This window comes from Bufo bufo, chromosome 2, assembly GCF_905171765.1.
Source record: "Bufo bufo chromosome 2, aBufBuf1.1, whole genome shotgun sequence".
NCBI lineage: Eukaryota > Metazoa > Chordata > Amphibia > Anura > Bufonidae > Bufo > Bufo bufo.
This window is the reverse complement of record NC_053390.1, coordinates 576,094,291-576,118,294: the sequence shown is the minus strand read 5'-3', so window position 1 is coordinate 576,118,294 and position 24,004 is coordinate 576,094,291. Positions and strand designations below refer to the sequence as shown.

At 44.0% G+C, this 24,004-nt stretch overlaps 1 protein-coding gene across 1 annotated transcript in view; it reads right to left on the bottom strand.

Annotated features, from left to right (window-relative positions):
• Window positions 1-24,004, bottom strand: part of LOC120989847 (alcohol dehydrogenase 1-like) — a 149,784-nt gene that overhangs the window by 5,482 nt on the left and 120,298 nt on the right. The window contains exons 6-7 of the mRNA XM_040418204.1: window positions 16,623-16,883; window positions 16,114-16,249 (exon numbers count right to left, since the gene is read on the bottom strand). Of these exons, the coding sequence (XP_040274138.1) occupies window positions 16,114-16,249; window positions 16,623-16,883 (397 nt within the window). The remainder of the gene's footprint in view (window positions 1-16,113; window positions 16,250-16,622; window positions 16,884-24,004) is intronic.

The window sequence follows — 24,004 nt, the reverse complement described above, 5'->3', positions numbered from 1 at the left end:
TGACATTTTAACAGGGGTGTGTAGACTTTTTATATCCACTGTACTTGCAAGCATATATACCATTTAATATGCAGAAGGCGAGCAGTAAGGGTCAGGGAAGTAGCCGTGCTGCTGTTAGTGCACGCAGAGGCCCTGCCGTGGCCCTGTGTGCGGTGAAACTGTGCCTGCTGCCAGAGCACAAGAAACACACTCATCCACGATACCTATCTGCATGTCCCAGTTTGCAGGGTGGCGCAGAACTCCACTCTCGACATCACACCAGTGCGACCAGGTGGTCGGTTGGATTGCAGCAGATAATGCTTCCAGTCGGTTCAGCACCTGTCTTCCACAAAGTCCAGTCTAAGTAGCCAAGAGTCTGGTCAACAGAATCCTTGCTCTGATCCTCCTTCCTCCCAACATGAAGAGTCTTTGCAAACAAGTGATCCCACACTCGGATATTCTGAGGAGCTCTCCATTTCTTAATTTGGGCCTCTCTCCAAGCCCGCTTGAAGAGGGACATGAGGAGATCTTGTGTCCTGATTCCCAAACTCTTGAGCATCCACAGTCAGAAGAAGATGGTGGTGGGGAACGGCAATTAGTGTTTTACAAGGTGGATGATGATGAGACACAGTTGCCAATAAGTCAACCTCAGTTAGTGTCTCAAGAGTTTCATGATGAGGATGAGACACAGTTGTCAATAAGTGAGGTTGTTGTTAGGTCAACAAGTCAGGAGGATGACCAGAGTGAGGAAGTGGAAGAGGAGGTGGTGGACGATGAAATCACTGACCCAACGTGGGAAGATGGCAAGCCGAGCAAGGACAGCAGTACAGAGGTGGAGGGATTCACAGCACCACAACAGGCTGGAAGAGGCAGTGGGGTGGCAAAATGGAGAAGGCAGGCCACACCAAACAGGCCCGCAATTGTTCCCTGGAGCACCCCCTTGTGGAAATCTCCCTTTTCAAGGGTAGGTGTTCCGCAGTCTGGCGCTTTTTTTATGAAAGTGCGGACGATAAAAGAATTGTCATTCGCAACCTGTGCCGTACCAAAATGAGCAGAGGCGTGAACACTAGCAACCTCACCACCACCAGCATGATCCACCACATGGCATCAAAGCACCCTAATAGGTGGGCCGAACGCCTGGGTCCACAATCGGTGTCTGCAGGTCACACCACTGCCTCCTCTTCCCCTGTGTTACGTGCTGGCCAATCCCCTGTCCAAGACGCAGGCCCGGATGCCTCCCCCCCGACCTGGACTTTTGCAAGCACCATCAGCTAGCACATCCACTTCTGTGTCCCAGCGCAGTGTACAGATGTCCATACCCCAGGCCTTTGAACGAAAGCGCAATACCCAATAACAGGCCAAAGCACTAAATGCGCACCTTTCCAAATTGCTGGCCCTGGAAATGTTGCCATTTAGGCTTGTGGACACTGAGTCTTTCTGCAGCCTGATGGTGGAGGCCGTCCCTTGTTACTCAGTCCCCAGCTGCCACTATTTTGCCCGGTGTGTCGTACCCGCCTTACACCAGCATGTGTCCTGTAACATCACCCGTGCCCTGACCAACGCAGTTATTGGGAATATTGGGAAGGTCCACTTAAAGACTGACCAATGGACAAGTGCTTGTGGCCAGGGACGCTACATTTCCCTGACGGCACACTGGGTGACCGTTGTGGAGGCCGGGAGAGAGTCGTACCCTGGGATGACACAGGTGCTACCGACGCCAAGAATTGCTGGCCCTACTTCCATCAGGATTTCCACCACCACCTACATTAGTGGCTGCAACCCCCCCTTCTCCTCCTCTACTTCCAACTCTGAATTGTCATCTTGCAGCACCAGTCAGTAGCTGGAAGCAGTTTAGCACTGCAGTGGGGAAGTGGCAACAGGCAGTGCTGAAACCTATTTGCTTAGGTGACAAACATCACACCGCAGCAGAGCTGTGGCATGGTATAAGGAAGTGTTTCCCAACCAGTGTGCCTCCAGCTGTTGCAAAACTACACCACCCAGCATGCTGGGAGTTGTAGTTTTGCAACAGCTGGAGGCACACTGGTTGGGAAACACTGGTATAAGAAACCAGACTGAGCTGTGGCTTTCGCCACTCAACCTACAACCAGACATGGTTGTGTCCAGGCCCGGCGCCACCCATAAGCAGAGTACGCCACCGCGTAGAGCGCACTCTGCCTGGGGGCGCCGGCCGCCGCCTGCACCCTGCCCCCTACTTGTCATCCATCTGACATCATCTCCTTCTGTTCCTGCACTTGCCGGCCAGATGCGCTGCGATGAGTGCGAGCATGAGTTTGTTCACTTCGGGCAGAGAGAGCGGCACGCAGCTGACACGCAGCTACGAGACCCTATGTGTATTTAAATCTCATTTAGGCTTTCTTTCAGAAAAGTTTCTCCTGGGATTCGAACTCACAACCTTTCACAGCAGAGGCAAGATATTTACCCACACAGCTATGAAAGCTGTATTGCCAGTTGCTTTAAAAAAAAAATATATATATATATATATATATATATATATATATATATATATATATATATTTTTTTATTTTTTTTAAAACTTCTACTGTAGGTAACTTTGATACCTAGTGTACATCCATACACATGTCAGCTGCCCCAACACACCCAGCTATGCTACACCCATACACAGTGTACTGGGGCAGCTGTCATGTGTATGGATGTACACTAAGTATCAAAGTTATATACAGTAGAAGTCTTATATATTTTTTTTTAAGTAACTGTCTATACAGCTCTCATAGCTGTGAGGGTAAATGCCTTGCCTCTGATGTGAAAGAGTGTTAGTTCGAATCCCAGGAGAAACTTTTCTGAAAGTGTTTTTTTTTTTTTAAATACCGGACTGTTACTTTACTGCCACGGGGGAGGGGGGGCTATTGGCGCCATGATACTGGCACATGGAGGGGGGAAGAGAGAGGCACTTAATATTGGCACATTAGGGGGTAGGGGGAGAGGATGGCACTATGATATTAGCACATGGGGGGGCAAGAAATGTACATGAATCATGAGGGGCAGAAATGTGAAATGATGGGGGGGGGGGGGGCAAGAAATGTACATGAATCATGAGGGGCAGAAATGTGAAATGATGGGGGGGGGGGGGGCAAAATGTAGATTTGCTTCTGTTGACAAAAATCCTTGCACCGGCCCTGACTTCGGGCGCGCAATCCCGCAAGACCAGTGACCTCCAGAGGTGGGTCTCGCGGGATCACGCGCCAAAGATACATGATCTTGGCAAGAGCCAAGGCAATGTGGACCTGGAGCACAGCGAGGAGCAGAACCTGGTGAGCACCCCTGGCAACCGCACTCTGACAACCTGCACTAGGGTGTCAGAGGCTGTAGGACAGTGACTGGCAGCAGGGTGGCACACACTTGTGTACAGGGGTCAGGGCACACCTGCTGCTTGACTAGGGGCCATAGATTCTGACTGGCACAGGGTGCCCAGCAGTGGCACATGGAGCCTAATAGGTGGCACAGACTGTCTAAAGGGCTATGAATGGTACAGGGTGCAGGACAGTGCCAGACTGGCAGAGGGCACAAGGCAGCATACTGTTTTATGTTGCCCTGGTGGCACAGGATTTCAGACAGTGGCTGAATGGCGCCTGGCAGTGAATAGGTGGCACTGCTTGTGTTTGGTGTGCCAACCTGCTGAACAGCGCAGAGTGATTGGCATCACTGGGATGGTACTAGGTGGCAGACAATTGCTGGATATTATATATACATGACCATAGTCAGACTGGCACAGGGTACACGACCATAGTCAGTCTGGCACAGGGTACATGACCATAGACTGGCACAGGGTGCATGACCATAGACTGGCACAGGGTACACGACCATAGTTAAATGTTGCATGCAATAGGTGACTGGAAAAGGGGTGTGGTCAATGGGTGGAGTCAAGGGGGCGGCAAAATTAGCTTTTGCCTAGGGTGGCAAGAATCCTTGCACCAGCCCTGGTTGTGTCTGATAATGGCCGTCACTTGGTGGCGGCTTTGGAGCTCGGCAAGCTCACACACATACCATGACTAGCCCACTTGATAAACATAATGGTTCAGCTGTCTCTCAAAACCTACCCCAATTTGCCTGAGCTACTGGTAAAGGTGCGCCGTGAAAGTCATCTACAGCTGCCACCGGTCTGGCAGCACTGCAACAGCTCTTGCAATTGCCAGCTCACCGACTGTTGACGACATGATCACGTGCTGGAACTGCACGTTCCACATTTTGGCCAGCAGCAGAGGGCAGTAGTGGAATACCAGCTGCAACATGGTCGTCTCCTTTCCAGTCAGCTGCCGAGTGGGCCATAATGTTTTCAAAGGTCAGATCAGCAGCAGACTCTCACCGCTAATAAATATTTTAGAAAGTCAGATCAGCAGCAGACCCTCACCCCTAATTTTTTAAATGATCAGCTCAGCAGAAGACCCTCACCCCTAATTTTTTAGATGGTCAGCTCAGCAGCAGACCCTCACCCCTAATCTTTTAGAAGGTCAGATCAGCAGCAGACCCTCCCCCTAATGTTTTAGATGGTCAGCTCAGCAGCAGACCCTTAATCCTAATGTTTTAGATGGTCAGATCAGCAGCAGACCCTTGCTCCTAATGTTTTTGAGGGTCACCAGCAGGCCAAAATTTTTCAAGGGTGGATATGATGCCCTCCTTTATGTGTAATAAAGGATGTATTGTAGTGCCGGTTCCTTGTCATTTTTGGCAGCCCTTTCACTTAGTGCATAGGCTTTATGAGTGTAGGAGTCCCACTATTGTAAAATGAGGCCCTTCTTTATGTGATATGCAGGATGTATCGGAGTGCCTCTTCCTTGTAATTTTTGGCAGCACTTGCACTTTATATACAAGTAAATATACAGAAAAGAATGTTTCCTAACAATTTTTCCTCTAAAATCGGTTTTGTGCGTATTATTGTCAGTCTGTAAAATTAGCGTACTACTCGGACAACATCGTTCCCAGCAGCGACCTGGGTGTCCAAGATGCATACAGACATCCTCCCCATGCTGTTCCAGAACCATTCCGGTGGTGATTTCATCAATTTCTGACCTTTTCATGTAAACCAGACACCCTCCCCTTTTCAGAGCAGGGGTGCCTGGTTTTACTCCTTAAGGACCGGGCTCATTTTCACCTTTAAGACCAGGCCATTTTTTGTAAATCTGACCAGTGTCACTTTATGTGGTGATAACTTTAAAACGCTTTGACTTATCCAGGCCATTCTGAGATAGTTTTTTCGTCACATATTGAACTTCATGACACTGGCAAAATGGAGTAAAAAAAATTCATTTTATTTATAACAAAATACCAAATTTGCCAAAAATTTTTAAACATTTGCAAATTTCCAAGTTTCAATTTCTTTACTACTATAATACATATTAATACCTACAAAAATTGTTATTACTTTACATTTCCCATATGTCTACTTCATGTTAGGATCATTTTGGGAATGACATTTTATTTTTGGGGGACGTTACAAAGCTTAGAAGTTTAGAAGTAAATCTTGAAATTTCTCTGAAATTTTCAAAAACCAACTTTTTAAGTACCAGTTCAGGTCTGAAGTCACTTTGTGAGGCTTACATAATAGAAACCACCCAAAAATTACCCCATTCTAGAAACTATACAGGGAGTGCAGAATTATTAGGCAAGTTGTATTTTTGAGGATTAATTTTATTATTGAACAACAACCATGTTCTCAATGAACCCAAAAAACTCATTAATATCAAAGCTGAATATTTTTGAAAGTAGTTTTTAGTTTGTTTTTAGTTTTAGCTATTTTAGGGGGATATCTGTGTGTGCAGGTGACTATTACTGTGCATAATTATTAGGCAACTTAACAAAAAACAAATATATACCCATTTCAATTATTTATTTTTACCAGTGAAACCAATATAACATCTCAACATTCACAAATATACATTTCTGACATTCAAAAACAAAACAAAAACAAATCAGTGACCAATATAGCCACCTTTCTTTGCAAGGACACTCAAAAGCCTGCCATCCATGGATTCTGTCAGTGTTTTGATCTGTTCACCATCAACATTGCGTGCAGCAGCAACCACAGCCTCCCAGACACTGTTCAGAGAGGTGTACTGTTTTCCCTCCTTGTAAATCTCACATTTGATGATGGACCATAGGTTCTCAATGGGGTTCAGATCAGGTGAACAAGGAGGCCATGTCATTAGATTTTCTTCTTTTATACCCTTTCTTGCCAGCCACGCTGTGGAGTACTTGGACGCGTGTGATGGAGCATTGTCCTGCATGAAAATCATGTTTTTCTTGAAGGATGCAGACTTCTTCCTGTACCACTGCTTGAAGAAGGTGTCTTCCAGAAACTGGCAGTAGGACTGGGAGTTGAGCTTGACTCCATCCTCAACCCGAAAAGGCCCCACAAGCTCATCTTTGATGATACCAGCCCAAACCAGTACTCCACCTCCACCTTGCGTCTGAGTCGGACTGGAGCTCTCTGTCCTTTACCAATACAGCCACGGGCCCATCCATCTGGCCCATCAAGACTCACTCTCATTTCATCAGTCCATAAAACCTTAGAAAAATCAGTCTTGAGATATTTCTTGGCCCAGTCTTGATGTTTCAGCTTGTGTGTCTTGTTCAGTGGTGGTCGTCTTTCAGCCTTTCTTACCTTGGCCATGTCTCTGAGTATTGCACACCTTGTGCTTTTGGGCACTCCAGTGATGTTGCAGCTCTGAAATATGGCCAAACTGGTGGCAAGTGGCATCTTGGCAGCTGCACGCTTGACTTTTCTCAGTTCATGGGCAGTTATTTTGCGCCTTGGTTTTTCCACACGCTTCTTGCGACCCTGTTGACTATTTTGAATGAAACGCTTGATTGTTCGATGATCACGCTTCAGAAGCTTTGCAATTTTAAGAGTGCTGCATCGCTCTGCAAGATATCTCACTATTTTTGACTTTTCTGAGCCTGTCAAGTCCTTCTTTTGACCCATTTTTCCAAAGGAAAGGAAGTTGCCTAATAATTATGCACACCTAATATAGGGTGTTGATGTCATTAGACCACACCCCTTCTCATTACAGAGATGCACATCACCTAATATGCTTAATTGGTAGTAGGCTTTCGAGCCTATACAGCTTGGAGTAAGACAACATGCATAAAGAGGATGATGTGGTCAAAATACTCATTTGCCTAATAATTCTGCACGCAGTGTACACCCCTCAAGGTATTCAAAACTGATTTTACAAACGTCTTTAACCCTTTAGGTGTTCCACAAGAATTAATGGAAAATAGAGATACAATTTCAAAATTTCACTTTTTTGGCATATTTTCAATTTTAATATTTTTTTTTCCAGTTTCAAAGCAAGGGTTAACAGCCAAACAAAACTCAATATTTATGGCTCTGATTCTGTAGTTTACAGAAACACCCCATATGTGGTCGTAAACTGCTGTACGGGCACATGGCAGGGAGCAGAAGGAAAGGAATGCCATACGGTTTTTGAAAGGCAGATTTTGCTGGACTGTTTTTTTGACACCATGTCCCATTTGAAGCCCCCCTGATGCACCCCCAGAGTAGAAACTCCAAAAAAGTGACCCCATTTTAGAAACTACGGGATAGGGTGGAAGTTTTGTTGGTACTAGTTTAGGGTACATATGATTTTTGGTTGCTCTATATTACACTTTTTGTGAGGCAAGGTAACAAGAAATAGCTGTTTTGGCACCGTTTTTTTTTTTTTAATTTACAACATTCATCTGACAGGTTAGATCATGTGGTATTTTTATAGAGCAGGTTGTCACGGATGCGGCAATACCTAATATGTATACTTTTTTTTATTTATGTAAGTTTTACACAATGATTTCATAAAAAAAAAAAAAATCATGGTTTTAGTGTCTCCATAGTCTGAGAGCCATAGTTTTTTCAGTTTTTGGGCGATTATCCTGGGTAGGGTATGATGAGATAACGGTTTGATTGGCACTATTTTGGGGTGCATATGACTTTTTGATCGCTTGCTATTACACTTTTTGTGATGTAAGGTGACAAAAAATGGTTTAATGTCACGGCAGACAGGATACAAGATACACAGGATATAATAAACAAGTGTCTAGGCAAGAAGCTGGGGAAAGGGGTCACCTCCTGACAAATCCCTACCAGCTCTCCCTAGACTTCTATGCCCACATTCAGACCGTGAAGGTGGGAATGAATGTGTCCTCGTGCCTGGGCAGAAGATTCCCTAGAATCTCTAAGATGGTGAAAGAGGGAAAGAGGCAGCCTGCTCCCTCAGGACCTGGAGGGGGGCAGGCGTCTCTCTAACAGCCTAGACAGACAACCACAATAAAACAAAACCAACTTATCTTTTGCTGATCAGGAACAGCCAATCCTTACTTCCTTCCTCAGAGCCAGACAGAAGCTATAACCCGCACAGGACACTGGGAGTGGGCGTAATTTAAACTCTTACCAATGACCCCACCCAGTGCACCTTAAGGGAGGCGGATACAGCTCCACTCCAAAACAATAACAAAAGGCTACACATGTGCTGCTAACCTAGCAGACCTCCGCACATGACCTGAGCAGCGCATGACAGTACCCTCCCTTCTACGGGTGACCTCCGGACACCCCGGCCCAACTTTATCCAGGTGGGATCTGTGAAAAGCCCTCACCAGTCGGCTGGCATTAACATCCACAGCCGGAACCCACATCCTCTCCTCAGGGCCGTATCCCCTCCAGTGTACCAGATATTGAAGGGAACCCCGAAGAACTCTTGAGTCGAGAATCCTGGAGATCTCGAACTCTAAATTTTCGTCAACCAGAACAGGGGGAGGAGGCAATGGCGAGGGTTCCACCGGTTTCACATATTTCTTTAGTAAAGATTTGTGGAACACATCGTGGATCCTCCAAGTCTGTGGAAGATCCAGACGAAAAGCTACTGGATTGACCACCGCAGATATTTTGCAAGGTCCAATAAATCTTGGACCCAGTTTCCAAGATGGTACTCTCAGTTTAATATTTTTAGTAGATAACCACACCAGATCACCCACACACATGTCCGGACCAGTCATACGTCTCTTGTCAGCCATTCGCTTATACCTCTCACCCATCTTCTCTAAATTCACCTGGATCCTCTGCCAGATAGAAGACAAGGCAGAAGAAAATCTCTCCTCCTCTGGCATCCCAGAGGAACTAGTCCCAGAAAAGGTACCAAACTGAGGATGAAAACCGTGTGCGCCAAAAAATGGAGACTTACCCGTGGACTCCTGCCTACGGTTATTCAAAGCAAACTCTGCTAGGGACAAGAATGAGGACCAGTCCTCCTGATTCTCAGCCACAAAGCATCTCAAGTAGGTCTCCAGGTTTTGATTAGTACGCTCTGTCTGCCCATTCGACTTCGGATGAAAAGCCGAAGAGAACGAAAGTTGAATGCCAAGCCGAGAGCAGAACGGCCTCCAAAACCTGGAGACAAACTGCGTGCCCCTATGAGAAACCACATCCGAGGGAATGCCATGCAATTTCATGATATTATCAACAAAAATCCGAGCAAGAGTCTTGGCATTGGGCAGACTGGCAAACGATACAAAGTGAGCCATTTTACTAAAACGGTCAACAACCACCAAAATTACTGTTTTCCCGGGGGAACTTGGCAAATCCATAATAAAGTCCATAAACAAGAGTGTCCAAGGACGAGACGGAATAGACAAAGGAAGAAGTGAACCAGCAGGTCGAGTATGAGCAACCTTTGACCGTGCACAGGTTTCACAAGCTGCTACGTAATCCTCAACACTCTTACGTAATCCGGTACACCAGAACCTCCGGGACACAAGATCAAAGGTGGACTTACCACCAGAATGTCCAGCAAGGACAGTATCGTGATGTTCCTTGAATACCTTGTATCGCAGTCCATCAGGAACAAACAACCTCCCTGGGGGACAAGAACCAGGAGCCCCCTCCTGAGCTCCCAACACCTCCATCTCAAATTCAGGATACAGAGCGGAGACCACCACCCCATCAGCCAAAATCGGAGCAGGATCCTCTGAATCACATACCCCAGGAAAACTGCGAGACAACGCATCAGCCTTGACGTTTTTAACCCCCGGACGAAAAGTAACCACAAAATTGAACAGTGACCATCTGGCCTGTCTAGGGTTCAGACGCTTGGCAGATTGCAGGTAAGCCAAATTCTTATGATCCGTATATACAGTAACGGGATGAGACGCCCCCTCCAACCAGTGACGCCATTCCTCGAAGGCCAATTTGATGGCCAGCAATTCCCTATCTCCTACATCATAATTCCTCTCGGCGACCGAGAGCTTCTTGGAATAAAAAGCACACGGAACCCATTTGCCAGGGGATGAACCCTGCGACAGCACTGCTCCAACCCCCACCTCTGATGCATCAACCTCCACCACGAATGGCTGAGACACATCGGGCTGCACCAGAATGGGAGCAGACGCAAAACATTCCTTAATAGCCAAAAAGGCCTGCAATGCCTCATCCGATTAGACAGAGACATCGGCGCCCTTCTTAGTCATATCGGTCAGAGGTTTCACAATGGTAGAATAGTTCAAGATAAATTTCCTATAATAATTAGTAAACCCCAAAAACCGCATCAAAGCTTTCTGATTCTCCGGTCGGTCCCATTCCAGAACCGCCCAGACCCTTTCGGGATCCATATGAAAACCAGAGTCAGAAAGCAGATATCCCAGAAACGGAAGATCCTGCACAGAAAACACACATTTCTCCAATTTGGCATATAATTTATTCTCCCGAAGGATTGTCAAAACCTGTCTCACGTGATCCTGATGGGTCTTCAGATCAGGAGAGTAAATTAGAATGTCATCCAAGTAAACTACCACGAACCTCCCCACAAAATGATGGAAAATGTCAATGACGAATCGCTGAAATACCGCTGGCACGTTAGTTAACCCAAAAGGCATAACCAGATTCTCAAAATGACCCTCGTGCGTGTTGAAGGCTGTTTTCCACTCATCCCCTTCCTTGATTCTGATCAGATTGTAGGCCCCTCTTAAATCCAACTTGGAGAACACCTTGGCTCCAACAATCTGATCAAAAAGATCGGAGATCAAAGGAAGGGGATACGGATCACTGACCGTAATACGGTTCAATTCCCGGAAATCCAAACAAGGTCTCAGTGATCCATCCTTTTTCGTTACAAAGAATAAACCCACTGCCACCGGAGACTTAGATGGCCTAATATGACCTTTTGCCAAACTCTCTGCAATATACTTCCGCATGACCTCTTTAAAGCGGATAAAGTCATCCACACCCCCTGCAAATCCCTAAGATGGTGAAAGAGGGAAAAAGGCAGCCTGCTCCCTCAGGACCTGGAGGGGGGCAGGCGTCTCTCTAACAGCCTAGACAGCCACAATAAAACAAAACCAACTTATCTTTTGCTGATCAGGAACAGCCAATTCTTACTTCCTTCCTCAGAGCCAGACAGAAGCTATAACCCGCACAGGACACTGGGAGTGGGCGTAATTTAAACTCTTACCAATGACCCCACCCAGTGCACCTGAAGGGAGGCGGATACATCTCTACTCCAAAACAATAACAAAAGGCTACACATGTGCTGCTAACCTAGCAGACCTCCACACATGACCTGAGCAGGGCATGACATTTATTTAGCACAGTTTTTATTTTTTACGGTGTTCACCTGAGGGATTAGGTCATGTGATATTTTTATAGAGCCGTTCGATACGGACGCGACGATACCTAATATGTAAACTTTTTTATTTATTTATGTAAGTTTTACACAATAACAGCTTTTTTAAAAACAAAAAAATTATGTTTTAGTGTCTCCATATTCTGAGCCATAGTTTTTTTTATTTTTTGGGCGATTGTCTCAGGTAGGGGCTCATTTTTTGTGGGATGATGTTATGGTTAGATTAGTACTATTTTGGTGGGTGTACGCCTTTTTGATCGCTTGCTGTTGTACTTTTTGTGATGTAAGGTGACAAAAAAATTGTTTATTTAGCAAAGTTTTTTTTTTGTTTTTTTACGGCGTTCATCTGAGGGGTTAGGTAATGTAATATCTTTCTAGAGCCGGTCGATACGGACGCGGCGATACCTAATATGTCAACAATTTTTTTTACTTTATTTTGAGAAAATTACGTTTTGGTTTATTTTTACTTGAAACTTTTTAAATTTTTGGGGGGGAAATTTTTTTTTTTCACTTTATTTTTTGTCCCACTTTGGGACTTCAACTTTTGGGGGTCTAATCCTTTACAAAGCATCGCGCTGCCTTCCATGCCATCGGGTCCCCCCTACAGCCGCACGGGGACCCGATGGCACCACCGCCGCCGCCCGCAACATGAAAAGCCCCAAACCGCAGGTCTGAATTGACCTGCGATTTGCAGCGATCGCCGAAACGCCCCCACGCGCATTTAGCCAAGGTGCCTGCTCAATGATTTGAGCAGGCACCTTGTTCCAATGACCGCCCGCCGCGCGGCGGTGATCGGAAATACACAGGGCGTACAGGTACGTCCTGTATCCTAAAGTACCAGGGCATCAGGGCGTACCTGTACGCCCTGTGTCCTAAAGAGGTTAATGCTTGGGTTCTCCCATTGACTTCCATTGTGCTTGGATGCTCAGTAGAGCACCCGGGCATCCCAAGGTGTTCTACTTGAGCACCCGAGCACTTTGGTGCTCGATCAACACTACTACTAATACATTTCCATTTTAATTAGATTTAAGCCCTTATGAAACTGATAAGGATTATAGTGATTAAATATTTGTAGTATTGGGTTCAGTTTACCATATATCTAAGATTTCAGATATTTGAAAATGCAAATTTAGTCTATTTTCTGATGACTGATTGTGACCTTTCTTAAAACAAAGGGCATGACAGACACAAACCTAGGGCAGATATATACTCTGACCAAAAAAATTGCACCCAGATAGAAATGTCAGATTTCTGCAAAACTCGGCATGCAGATATGTCTCACTCAGATATGTAAATGATTACAGGTCTTTAAAGTGCTTGTCCCGCTGCCCTATAAAAAGGCTTTCAGAGGCTACTTTTGGTCTAGTGTTCTTGGTGAGAGATAATTGATTTCTCGACATGCATTTACGACATACTCGAATACATTTTGCCCAATTGGCAGAATGGTTGTTTTGACGAATTGTCTGCCACATAGCCTTTTCTGACCTAGCTTTTAGGAGTATTCACAGATTACCACCATAATTAAAATGTAGCCTTTATTATAAATACTGTGGCCACTCCACTACAGACATCGACTATGTGACGCAGACATTATGCTGCAGCGGCCCGCTTATGCCATTTAACAGCAACTAGACTGGCTGGCTATCTCTCCCAGTATCCTTGGTCGAATATGTGGGGCATGCAAGTATTCTGTGTAAACTGTTAGCTTTGGCAGTAATTGATTTAGCAGCATCCACTTTGTATCTAATGTGAGGAGGCATACTATTCATCTGTACTGAATGTTAGGGGATCATCAGGCTCACTGACCCTACTTCAGGATTGTTCTTTATTTGCCTAATCAGCGTCTTATTAACTTCTATTTCTGACTAGTGACAACTGGTGTTGCAATAAACTGTTAACAACTATATGAATATTTATTTGAATACTGTATTTGTGTCCCCTTATGAGCCTATTTAATATATTGGGCGAAACGCGTTGGGACTAAGGGACCTATACTTTTTTATTTAATGATCTTTGGACGTTAAAGGTGTCTTTTTGCGAACACTGATAGAATCCGACACTGCAGCAATTAAGTATATTGTTTATGTTCATGTACTCATAATTTATTATTTTTTGTACTTACAGCAGGTCATTCAATAGACCCGTTTCTGGCCACTTTATCATGGTCTGCCTCTAGAATCCCCTTTCAGGGCCATTCAATGGCTTTTAGGAGGGTCCTGAATATGGGATTGCCCCCTATCGGGTGGCTATTCCGTTCTGTAGGCAGGGCAAAATAGTATAGGGTGAAAATCAGGGAAAGTTCTCCATCTGATCACCTATACCTTGCCTACAGCACTGCCCCATCCTGTATTGTGGAGTACTGCCTATTATATTCATTTGCAAATTTTTTGGATTCATTTTTCTGGGTATTTTTAAATATTTATAATTAAGGCTACGTTTTAATTATGGTGGTACTCTGTGAATACTCTTTGGATTTATACTACCAAAGTATATTGATCCTCTGACGGGTTATTGTCTTAGCTGTGATACCCTAGCTTTTAGGAGGTGTCTGGAGCAGTGGTTATGTGAAGGCAGGTACACAGGGCGATCAGGCTTCGGATGGTCCCAGAAAGACCACCAGTAGAAAGGATCATTTGATACGCCAACAATTACAAGCAGCTCACAAAGTTTCGTTGTCTACCATCCAGACAGAGATGGCACCTTTTTTACACACCCCTGTCTCTGCCGGACCCTTTCCAGGTGCTTAGCAGAAGCATATTTAGTGTCAGGGTGCCCATTACGTGTCCTTCCATTGACAGTCAGTCACAATTAACTTTGTTTGCAGTGGTCTTGTGAACAAGAAACCTGGACCACTTTACAGACTGAAACCGAATTGTCTTTAGTGATGAATCCAGGTTCCGTTTGGGATTTGATAAGTATGGTTAGAGTATGGAGGCTTCGTGGAGGGCTTCAATTCTGACTTTGCTGTTGAGTGACACACAACCTCAATTTCTGTGTGATGATTTTGGGAGCCATTGCATACGACAGACGGTCACCAGTAGTAGTGATATGAAGGACAGTATCAGCTCAGAGATATGTGCTTTAGCAACCTATGAGAGTGCAGGATCTACAGACCCAGCTGCAACATCTGTGGGCAAATGTGTCACAAGATACCATACGGAATCTGCATGTCTTCATGCCCAACCATATGTCATCTTGTATCCAGGCTAGAGGCAGCCCAACAGAGTACTAGAGCCTCCTTTCAGTTGTAAAGTTTTCCGCAATAAACAAATACTTTCACTGTAATAGTGTAATCACTTACATATATCATCATTACATCCACACATCCATATAATATTTCTTTCATTTCCAACAACTCCTTCTTGTGTCATTTTTCTCGTCGATGCGTGTATAAAACTTGATTTCACATTATGGATTTATTGAATGTTGTCAGGTCGAGTCGTTGCCAATATTTGGCAAGTCATTTGTTCTAACCAACAGATGTACCCCAATAACCTCATGGAATAAATTAATGTACATGTATGTCATGTAATGCTTTGTGTTAAGGCACCATGTACATGATTGCAGTTTAGCTTTACTAAACTTGTACATGGATTGCAGGATAAAACCAGGAAAGATTAAAGGACCTTAACATGTATAGCTTGGAAGAAAGACGAGACAGAGGGGATATGATAGAAACTTTTAAATACATAAAGGGAATCAACAAGGTAAAAGAGGAGAGAATATTTAAAAGAAGAAAAACTGCTACAAGAGGACACAGTTTTAAATTAGAGGGGCAAAGGTTTAAAAGTAATATCAGGAAGTATTACTTTACTGAGAGAGTAGTGGATGCATGGAATAGCCTTCCTGCAGAAGTGGTAGCTGCAAATACAGTGAAGGAGTTTAAGCATGCATGGGATAGGCATAAGGCCATCCTTCATATAAGATAGGGCCAGGGGCTATTCATAGTATTCAGTATATTGGGCAGACTAGATGGGCCAACTGGTTCTTATCTGCCGACACATTCTATGTTTCTATGTTTCTATCAGTGATTGTCAATCTGCCTCCCAGTGTATTGTCTTGAAAAAGGTGTTTGACAGAGGGAAGGGGCTTACTACATTTTTTTACTACTGTTTTTACTACTGTTTTACTGTTTTTCTTTGCAATAATTTATAAAAAAATAAAAAAAAAAAACTACAACCCATCACGCAAAGCAAGCAGGTCATCATAGGGAAAATTAAAAAGTTATGGTTTCACCCCAAAAAATGACTGGTTTTCATAAAACATAATATTGTACAAAAGTATTAGAATGTTTGAAAAAAATAAAATTAAATTAAACAATATACTAAATACAGTAGTATCACCCGTGATACATGTTTAAGCTTGGTCTGTCACTTCACACTCTGCCCACCAGAGACTCAAAATCTGCTGTACAATCACTGATGGCACAGCCTTTATATAAAAAATTATAGTACTTGAGCTCAGAGAAGGGAATTATTTCTATTTAATGATTTACCTCCAAAATAGGCTCCAGTCAGAATACGTCCAGTTAGAACTATCATTGGATCCAATGTAATTGTAGAGTTTGAAGGAGCCAAACCTACCATCACAGTTTTTCCAGAGCCAAAGTGAGTGGATTTAAGAGCAGATTGCTAATGGAAAAAAACACAAAAAAACTCAGCACTGAGAAATATAACTACTATGGTTACAGTGAAAGAGATGGTCAACATTTGAAGGGAACCTGTGATGGTCAACATGGTGATTATTTCATGCTTAGGGGTCCAGTGGGTGGTCTTACTTAATTACTGAGCTATCTCTGTATGTAAAGTCATACAGGGAATCACCTTACACTAGACTCCTAAGTATAGAAAGTGCAGTGATTTAATTGAATGAAATGCACATTTTGTTTCCCATAAACTTATACGTTAATCTGCTCAGCTTCTTCTGCCACAGATAGGACTGTATGTACAATGTGATAGGTTCCCTTTAACATTTCAGAATAATTCAATTATAACATCAACGTACCATGACTTCAGTGTTTCCGGTGACCTCGAAAGCATAGTCCACTCCGTCCCCAGTCATCTCTGTCAGCACTTCATCGATGGGACGGTCATAATCTTTGGGGTTGATACATTCAGTGGCTCCAAACTCTTTGGCTTTTGCAAATTTGTCACTGTTTATATCAATGGCTATAATCCTGGAAGCACCAGCTACTTTACATCCAATAATCACAGACAAACCCACTCCTCCCAGGCCAAATACTGCACAGGTAGAGCCGGGTTTAACCTGAAATAAATAAAAAACAGAATTACTGCTACAACTATTGATAATGTATAAGGATACAGCTCTGCAGCACCCACATCTATGGCTAGATTTCTATAGTCTACGTAAGAAAAAAGAATACCAGTAATTATAAATACTGTGTTAGCATACTAAGAATACCTCCACACAGGGCAGAATTCCCACAGGGAAAATTGTTCTGTGGATTTCACTCTACACATAGTTAGTACAGTGGTGGTACATGGTTGCTGGTGCTCTGCTCCCCCACTCCAGAGTTCTGGTCCCCTGTGACCCAGACCAGCCTCCCACTCTGTTCCTTCAAGCAAGTTGAACTGCTTGCCGACTAGGCCTCTCTTGCTCTGCCAATGTTGCACTGGAGCACAATGCATCCGGCTCTTCAAAGGCCAGCATGTGCACCCTAATATTCACCAACCAATGGCTGGCCACATTGGGGTACTTAAGGAACTTTCCCCTTTGGGCCTGAGCAATAGGTTCTAGCATGCTAATTTCCTGATAAGGTGTGCTGTTATGCATTTGTCTGCTTGTGTACTTATTCTGTGTGTTGCCCATTTTTGACCCTTTAATGCTTGACTTGACTTATGCATGATCTCCATACTGACCATGAGCTGCTTGCCCTGATCTTGGACTGTTTATCGGATTGCACATACTCTGTCTGCCCTGACCCCAGCCTGTCCGCGACCATACTTTAGTCTGATTCCTCGGCTCTGCACTGGTGTCTCTTGAACCCCATGAATCAGCTTTCACTTTTTACAGAGACCACTCCAAGAGATAGCAGCCTGGTGGTTCCCCTGCAGCAAAGTCCAGATACCTATATATGGGTTAAAGGGTGAATAACAGGAGGGCCACTTAGATAACGCCCTGCTGAGCGGCGATGGAAGAAATCCCATTCTAAGGATCACTTCACCACATACAAGCAATCCATCCTCATTTTTAAATCCTAACTCGCTGATGCAAAACATGCCTACTTCTTATCTCTGATATCTTCCCTGTCCCACAGCCCTAAACAACTTTTCAACACTTTTAACTCCCTTCTTCATCCCCCAGCGCCCCCACCCTCTCCTCTCATCTCAGCTGAGGACTTTGCCGAACAAAAGATCATCAACATCAGAGAAAGCTTCAGTGCACAGTCCCCACAGACCCTCTAAACAACTGCTCAGTCCTCTTCTCCCAAAACCCGCTTCTCCACCATTACAGAAGAAAAACTCTCCACTCTACTCTCCAGATCACATCTCACCACCTGTGCACTTGACCCAATCCCATCCCACCTCATCCCTAACCTCACCACAGTGTTTATCCCAGCCCTAACTCATCTCTTCAACCTATCACTAACCTCTGGTGTCTTCCCCTCTGGTTTTAAACATGCTATCATTACACCCATCCTCAAAAAGCCTTCACTTCACGTTTAGGCGGCAACCATATATACAGTAGTTCAGCAGAGAATTATTTCTATTTGGGACCAATTACAGTATTTTGGGTCTCATGCAGGGCCGTTTCTTGGACCGGGCGGGCCGGGTGGCCGCCCGGGGCGCTGTCAGAAGGGGGGCGCTGGCAGGGCACAGCAGGAGATGAGCACTGCACTTACATTATGGAAGCGCTCACTCATCTCCATAGTCATCTGTATCGGCGATACAAATGTCTGTGCTGCGGCAGGGGAGGGAGAGGTGTGTTCCCTCCCTGTTCCTCTGATAGGCTGCCAGCACTAGGCCGGCAGCCTATCAGAGGCCGGTGCAGGCGGCGCAATGACGTCATCGCGCTACTTGAGCCAGCGAGGGACACAGGCAGCCTTCACAGAAGTTCGGGCTTGGGATCAGTGTTGTGTAGATTGTATTATTTTCCCTTATAACATGGTTATAAGGGAAAATAATAGCATTCTGAATACAAAATGCATAGTAAGATAGCGCTGGAGGGGTTAAAAAAAAAATATATAATTTAACTCACCTTAATCCACTTGACCGCGGAGCCCGGCATCTCCTTCTGTCTCCTTTCTTTAGGACCTGGGTAAAGGACCTGTGGTGACGTCACTCCGGTCATCACATGATCCATCACATGATTCATCACCATGGTAAAAGATCATGTGATGGATCATGTGATGACCGGAGTGACGTCACCACAGGTCCTTTACCCAGGTCCTAAAGAAAGGAGACAGAAGGAGATGCCGGGCTCCGCGGTCAAGTGGATTAAGGTGAGTTAAATTATTTATTTATTTTTTTAACCCCTCCAGCGCTATCTTACTATGCATTCTGTATTCAGAATGCTATTATTTTCCCTTATAACCATGTTATAAGGGGAAATAATAATGATCGGGTCTCCATCCCGATCGTCTCCTAGCAACTTTGCGTGAAAATCGCACCGCATCCGCACTTGCTTGCGGATGCTTGCGATTTTCACGCAACCCCATTCACGTCTATGGGGCCTGCGTTGCGTGAAAAACGCAGAATATAGAGCATGCTGCGATTTTTACGCAACGCACAAGTGATGCGTGAAAATCTCCGCTCATGTGAACGGCCCCATAGAAATGAATGGGTCGGTATTCAGTGCGGGTGCAATGCATTCAACTCACGCATCGCATCCGCGCGGAATACTCGCCCGTGTGAAAGGGGCCTAAGGGTGTCCACAGAGATGGCTCTGAGTGTCGCCCCTGGCACCTGTGCAAGGGTTTTGCTGACCCTATAAATTAATAGCAATTTTTAAACAAGGACATTCTGTTATTGCATCATTTTGCTCGTGCTCTCCACCACAGGAATGAGAGATGAGAAGTTCCCTTTGTAGGGGGGGTTGAGAAGGGTTAACAACCTGTAATCCGTGTTGTCTAACATGCGTGTAACGCACGGATCGCGGGAAAGGCAGCCTAACATGAAGTCAGCCATGTGTGCCAGATTCCCAACAGGCAAGACTCTCATTCTCCTTATCCTATTCCTCCTCTCCTGCCCATCTATGCAGAACAGATGGAATAAACCTGCTATTGCTACTAGCCTCTGTAGCGTAGGCAACTGTCTCTTGCTTCTCCCCCTCCTCCTCCTCATCTAATTCACACTGAGAAGCCGAACTGATGGTGTTCTGGCTTTCACCCTGTGTAATGTCTTCCCCCTATTTCCACCCCTTCCACATATGAGGAGTCCACCTTCATCGTTAGCAGCCAGCGTTTCACTAGACACTGAAGTGGTATGGTTCAGCTGATAATGGTGGCATCGCCACTCACCATCGGTGTTTATCCCTCAAAGTTGCGTAAAACCTGACAGAGGTCAGACATCCAAGAGCATGTTGCAGCTGGTATTCCACTACTACCCTCTGCTGCTCACAAAGCCTGGGCCACATGTATAACGTACAGTTCCAGTTCGTGCTCACGTCGCACAATAGTCTGTTAGCTGGCAAATGCAAGCACTGCAGCAGCATTGCCAAACCGACCGCAGCTTTAGATGACTTTTGGAAATGGGCACACACACAGCGCACCTTCACGAGTAGCTCAGGCAAAATGGGGGAGGTTTAGAGAAAATTGAGAACACGTGGCCTAGGCATGGTATGGCCGGATCCCGGACATTAAGGTGGGATCCACATGGCCATATCAGCATTTGCCCCATGTACAATTTTACCTTCTTCACTGGGCAGAGGTTGTTTTCTACCCCTGTGATGGCCCTGATTCGCTGAGGGCTGGGCCTGTTGTGTTCCAGGGTTTAATGTTTTTATTGTTATTGTTTGAGTTTGATTTTGTGACTGTAAAATAAAATATGTTATGGTTATTTGGTTATTTATGAGTTCTTAACCACCTCAGCTCCCCTAGCTTAAACACCCTTAATGACCAGACGACTTTTTACAATTCTGCACTACACTACTTTCACGGTTTATTGCTCGGTCATACAACTTACCACCCAAATTAATTTTACCTCCTTTTCTTCTCACTAATAGAGCTTTCATTTGGTGGTATTTCATTGCTGCTGACATTTTTACTTTTTTTGTTATTAATCGAAATTTAACGACATTTTATCAAAAGAATGAAATTTTTCACTTTCAGTTGTAAAATTTTTTGAAAAAAACAAAATTTCTATATAAATTTTTTCTCAAAATTTATTGTTCTACATGTCTTTGATAAAAAAAAAATGTTTGGGTAAAAAAAAAATAATGCTTTGGGTAAAAGTTATAGCGTTTACAAACTATGGTACAAAAATGTGAATTTCCACATTTTGAAAGAACTCTGACTTTCTGAGCACCTGTCATGTTTCCTGAGGTTCTACAATGCCCAGACAGTACAAACACACACAAATGACCCCATTTATGAAAGTAGACACCCTAAGGTATTCACTGATGGGCATAGTGAGTTCATAGCACTTTTTATTTTTTGTGACAAGTTAGCGGAAAATGATGCTTTTTTTTTTTTCCTTACAAAGTCTCATATTCCACTAACTTGTGACAAAAAAATAAAAACTTCCATGAACTCACTATGCCCATCACGAAATACCTTGGGGTGTCTTCTTTCCAAAATGGGGTCACTTGTGGGGTAGTTATACTGCCCTGGCATTTTAGGGGCCCTAATGCATGAGAAGAAGTCTGGAATCCAAATGTGTAAAAAATGCCCTGTAACATAGAAACATAGAAACATAGAATGTGTCGGCAGATAAGAACCATTTGGCCCATCTAGTCTGCCCAATATACTGAATACTATGGATAGCCCCCGGCCCTATCTTATATGAAGGATGGCCTTATGCCTATCCCATGCATGCTTAAACCCCTTCACTGTATTTGCAGCTACCACTTCTGCAGGAAGGCTATTCCATGCATCCACTACTCTCTCAGTAAAGTAATACTTCCTTATATTACTTTTAAACCTTTGCCCCTCTAATTTAAAACTGTGTCCTCTTGTGGTAGTTTTTCTTCTTTTAAATATGCTCTCTTCCTTTACCGAGTTGATTCCCTTTATGTATTTAAAAGTTTCTATCATATCCCCTCTGTCTCTTCTTTCTTCCAAGCTATACATATTAAGGTCCTTTAACCTTTCCTGGTAAGTTTTATCCTGCAATCCATGTACTAGTTTAGTAGCTCTTCTCTGAACTCTCTCTAGAGTATCTATATCCTTCTGGAGATATGGCCTCCAGTACTGCGCACAATACTCCAAGTGAGGTCTCACCAGTGTTCTGTACAGCGGCATAAGCACTTCACTCTTTCTACTGCTTATACCTCTCCCTATACATCCAAGCATTCTGCTGGCATTTCGTGCTGCTCTATTACATTGTCTTCCCACCTTTAAGTCTTCTGAAATAATTACTCCTAAATCCCTTTCCTCAGATACTGAGGTCAGGACTGTGTCAAATATTCTATATTCTGCCCTTGGGTTTTTACGCCCCAGGTGCATTATCTTGCACTTATCCACATTAAATTTCAGTTTCCAGAGTTCTGACCATTCTTCTAGTTTTCCTAAATCCTTTTCCATTTGGCGTTTCCCTCCAGGAACATCAACCCTGTTACATATCTTTGTGTCATCAGCAAAAAGACAAACCTTACCAGCGAGGCCTTTTGCAATATCACTTATGAAGATATTAAACAAAATCGGTCCCAGTACAGATCCCTGTGGAACCCCACTGGTAACATTACCTTGTTTTGAATGTTCTCCATTGACTACAACCCTCTGTTGTCTGTCACTCAGCCACTGCCTAATCCACTCAACAATATGGGAGTCCATGCTCAATGACTGCAGTTTATTGATAAGTCTTCTATGTGGGACAGTGTCAAAAGCCTTACTAAAATCTAGATATGCGATGTCTACTGCACCTCCACCGTCTATTATTTTATTCACCCAGTCAAAAAAATCTATAAGATTTTTTTGACTGATCTCCCTGAAGTAAACCCATGTTGTTTTTCATCTTGCAATCCATGGGATTTTAGATGTTCCACAATCCTATCCTTTAATAGGGTTTCCATTAATTTGCCTGCTATTGATGTCAGACTCACTGGTCTATAGTTGCTCGATTCCTCCCTACTACCTTTCTTGTGAATGGGCACGACATTTGCCAATTTCCAATCTTCCGGGACGACTCCTGTTACTAATGATTGGTTAAATAAATCTGTTAACGGTTTTGCCAGCTCACCACTAAGCTCTTTTAATAATTTTGGGTGTATCTCATCAGGCCCCTGTGACTTATCTGTCTTCACCTTAGACAGCAAACTTAGAACATCTTCCTCTGTAAAGATACATGCATCAAACGATTTAATAGTCATTCTTTCTAGTGGAGGTCCTTCTCCTTTTTCTTTTGTAAAAACTGAACAGAAGTATTCATTAAGGCAGTCGGCTAGCCCTTTATTCTCTTCTACATACCTTCCGTCCTTTGTTTTTAATTTAGTTATTCCTTGTTTTAATTTCCTTTTTTCATTTATATATCTGAAGAATGTCTTATCCCCTTTTTTCATAGACTGAGCTAGTTTTTCTTCTGCCTGCGCTTTAGAAGTTCTTATAACTTGCTTGGCCTCTCTCTGCCTAATCTTGTAGATTTCCTTATCTTCATTGCTCTGGGTTTTTTTATAATTACAAAATGCTAGCTTTTTATTTTTAATGATTTGGGCCACTTCTGCTGAGTACCACATTGGTCTCCTCCTTTTTTTGCTTTTACTGACGAGTCTAATGCAATTTTCTGTTGCCTTCAATAATGCACCTTTTAAGTAGTCCCATTTCTCCTGGACTCCATGTAATCCGTTCCAGTCTGATAAGGACTCATTTATGACTAATTTCATTTTTGAAAAGTCTGTTTTTCTAAAATCTGTTTTTGTAAAATCCTAAAAGTACTAGGGGCATGGCGAATTCATGTAAAATTTTATTTTTTGTCACAAGTTAGCGGACAGGGAGACTTTGTGAGAAAAAAATAATAAAATCAATTTCCGCTAACTTGTGCAAAAGTCCACTTGACCGCGGAGCCCGGCATCTCCTTCTCTCTCCTTTCTTTAGGACCTGGGTAAAGGACCTGTGGTGACGTCACTCCGGTCATCACATGATCCATCACATGATTCATCACCATGGTAAAAGATCATGTGATGGATCATGTGATGACCGGAGTGACGTCACCACAGGTCCTTTACCCAGGTCCTAAAGTAAGGAGACAGAAGGAGATGCCGGGCTCCGCGGT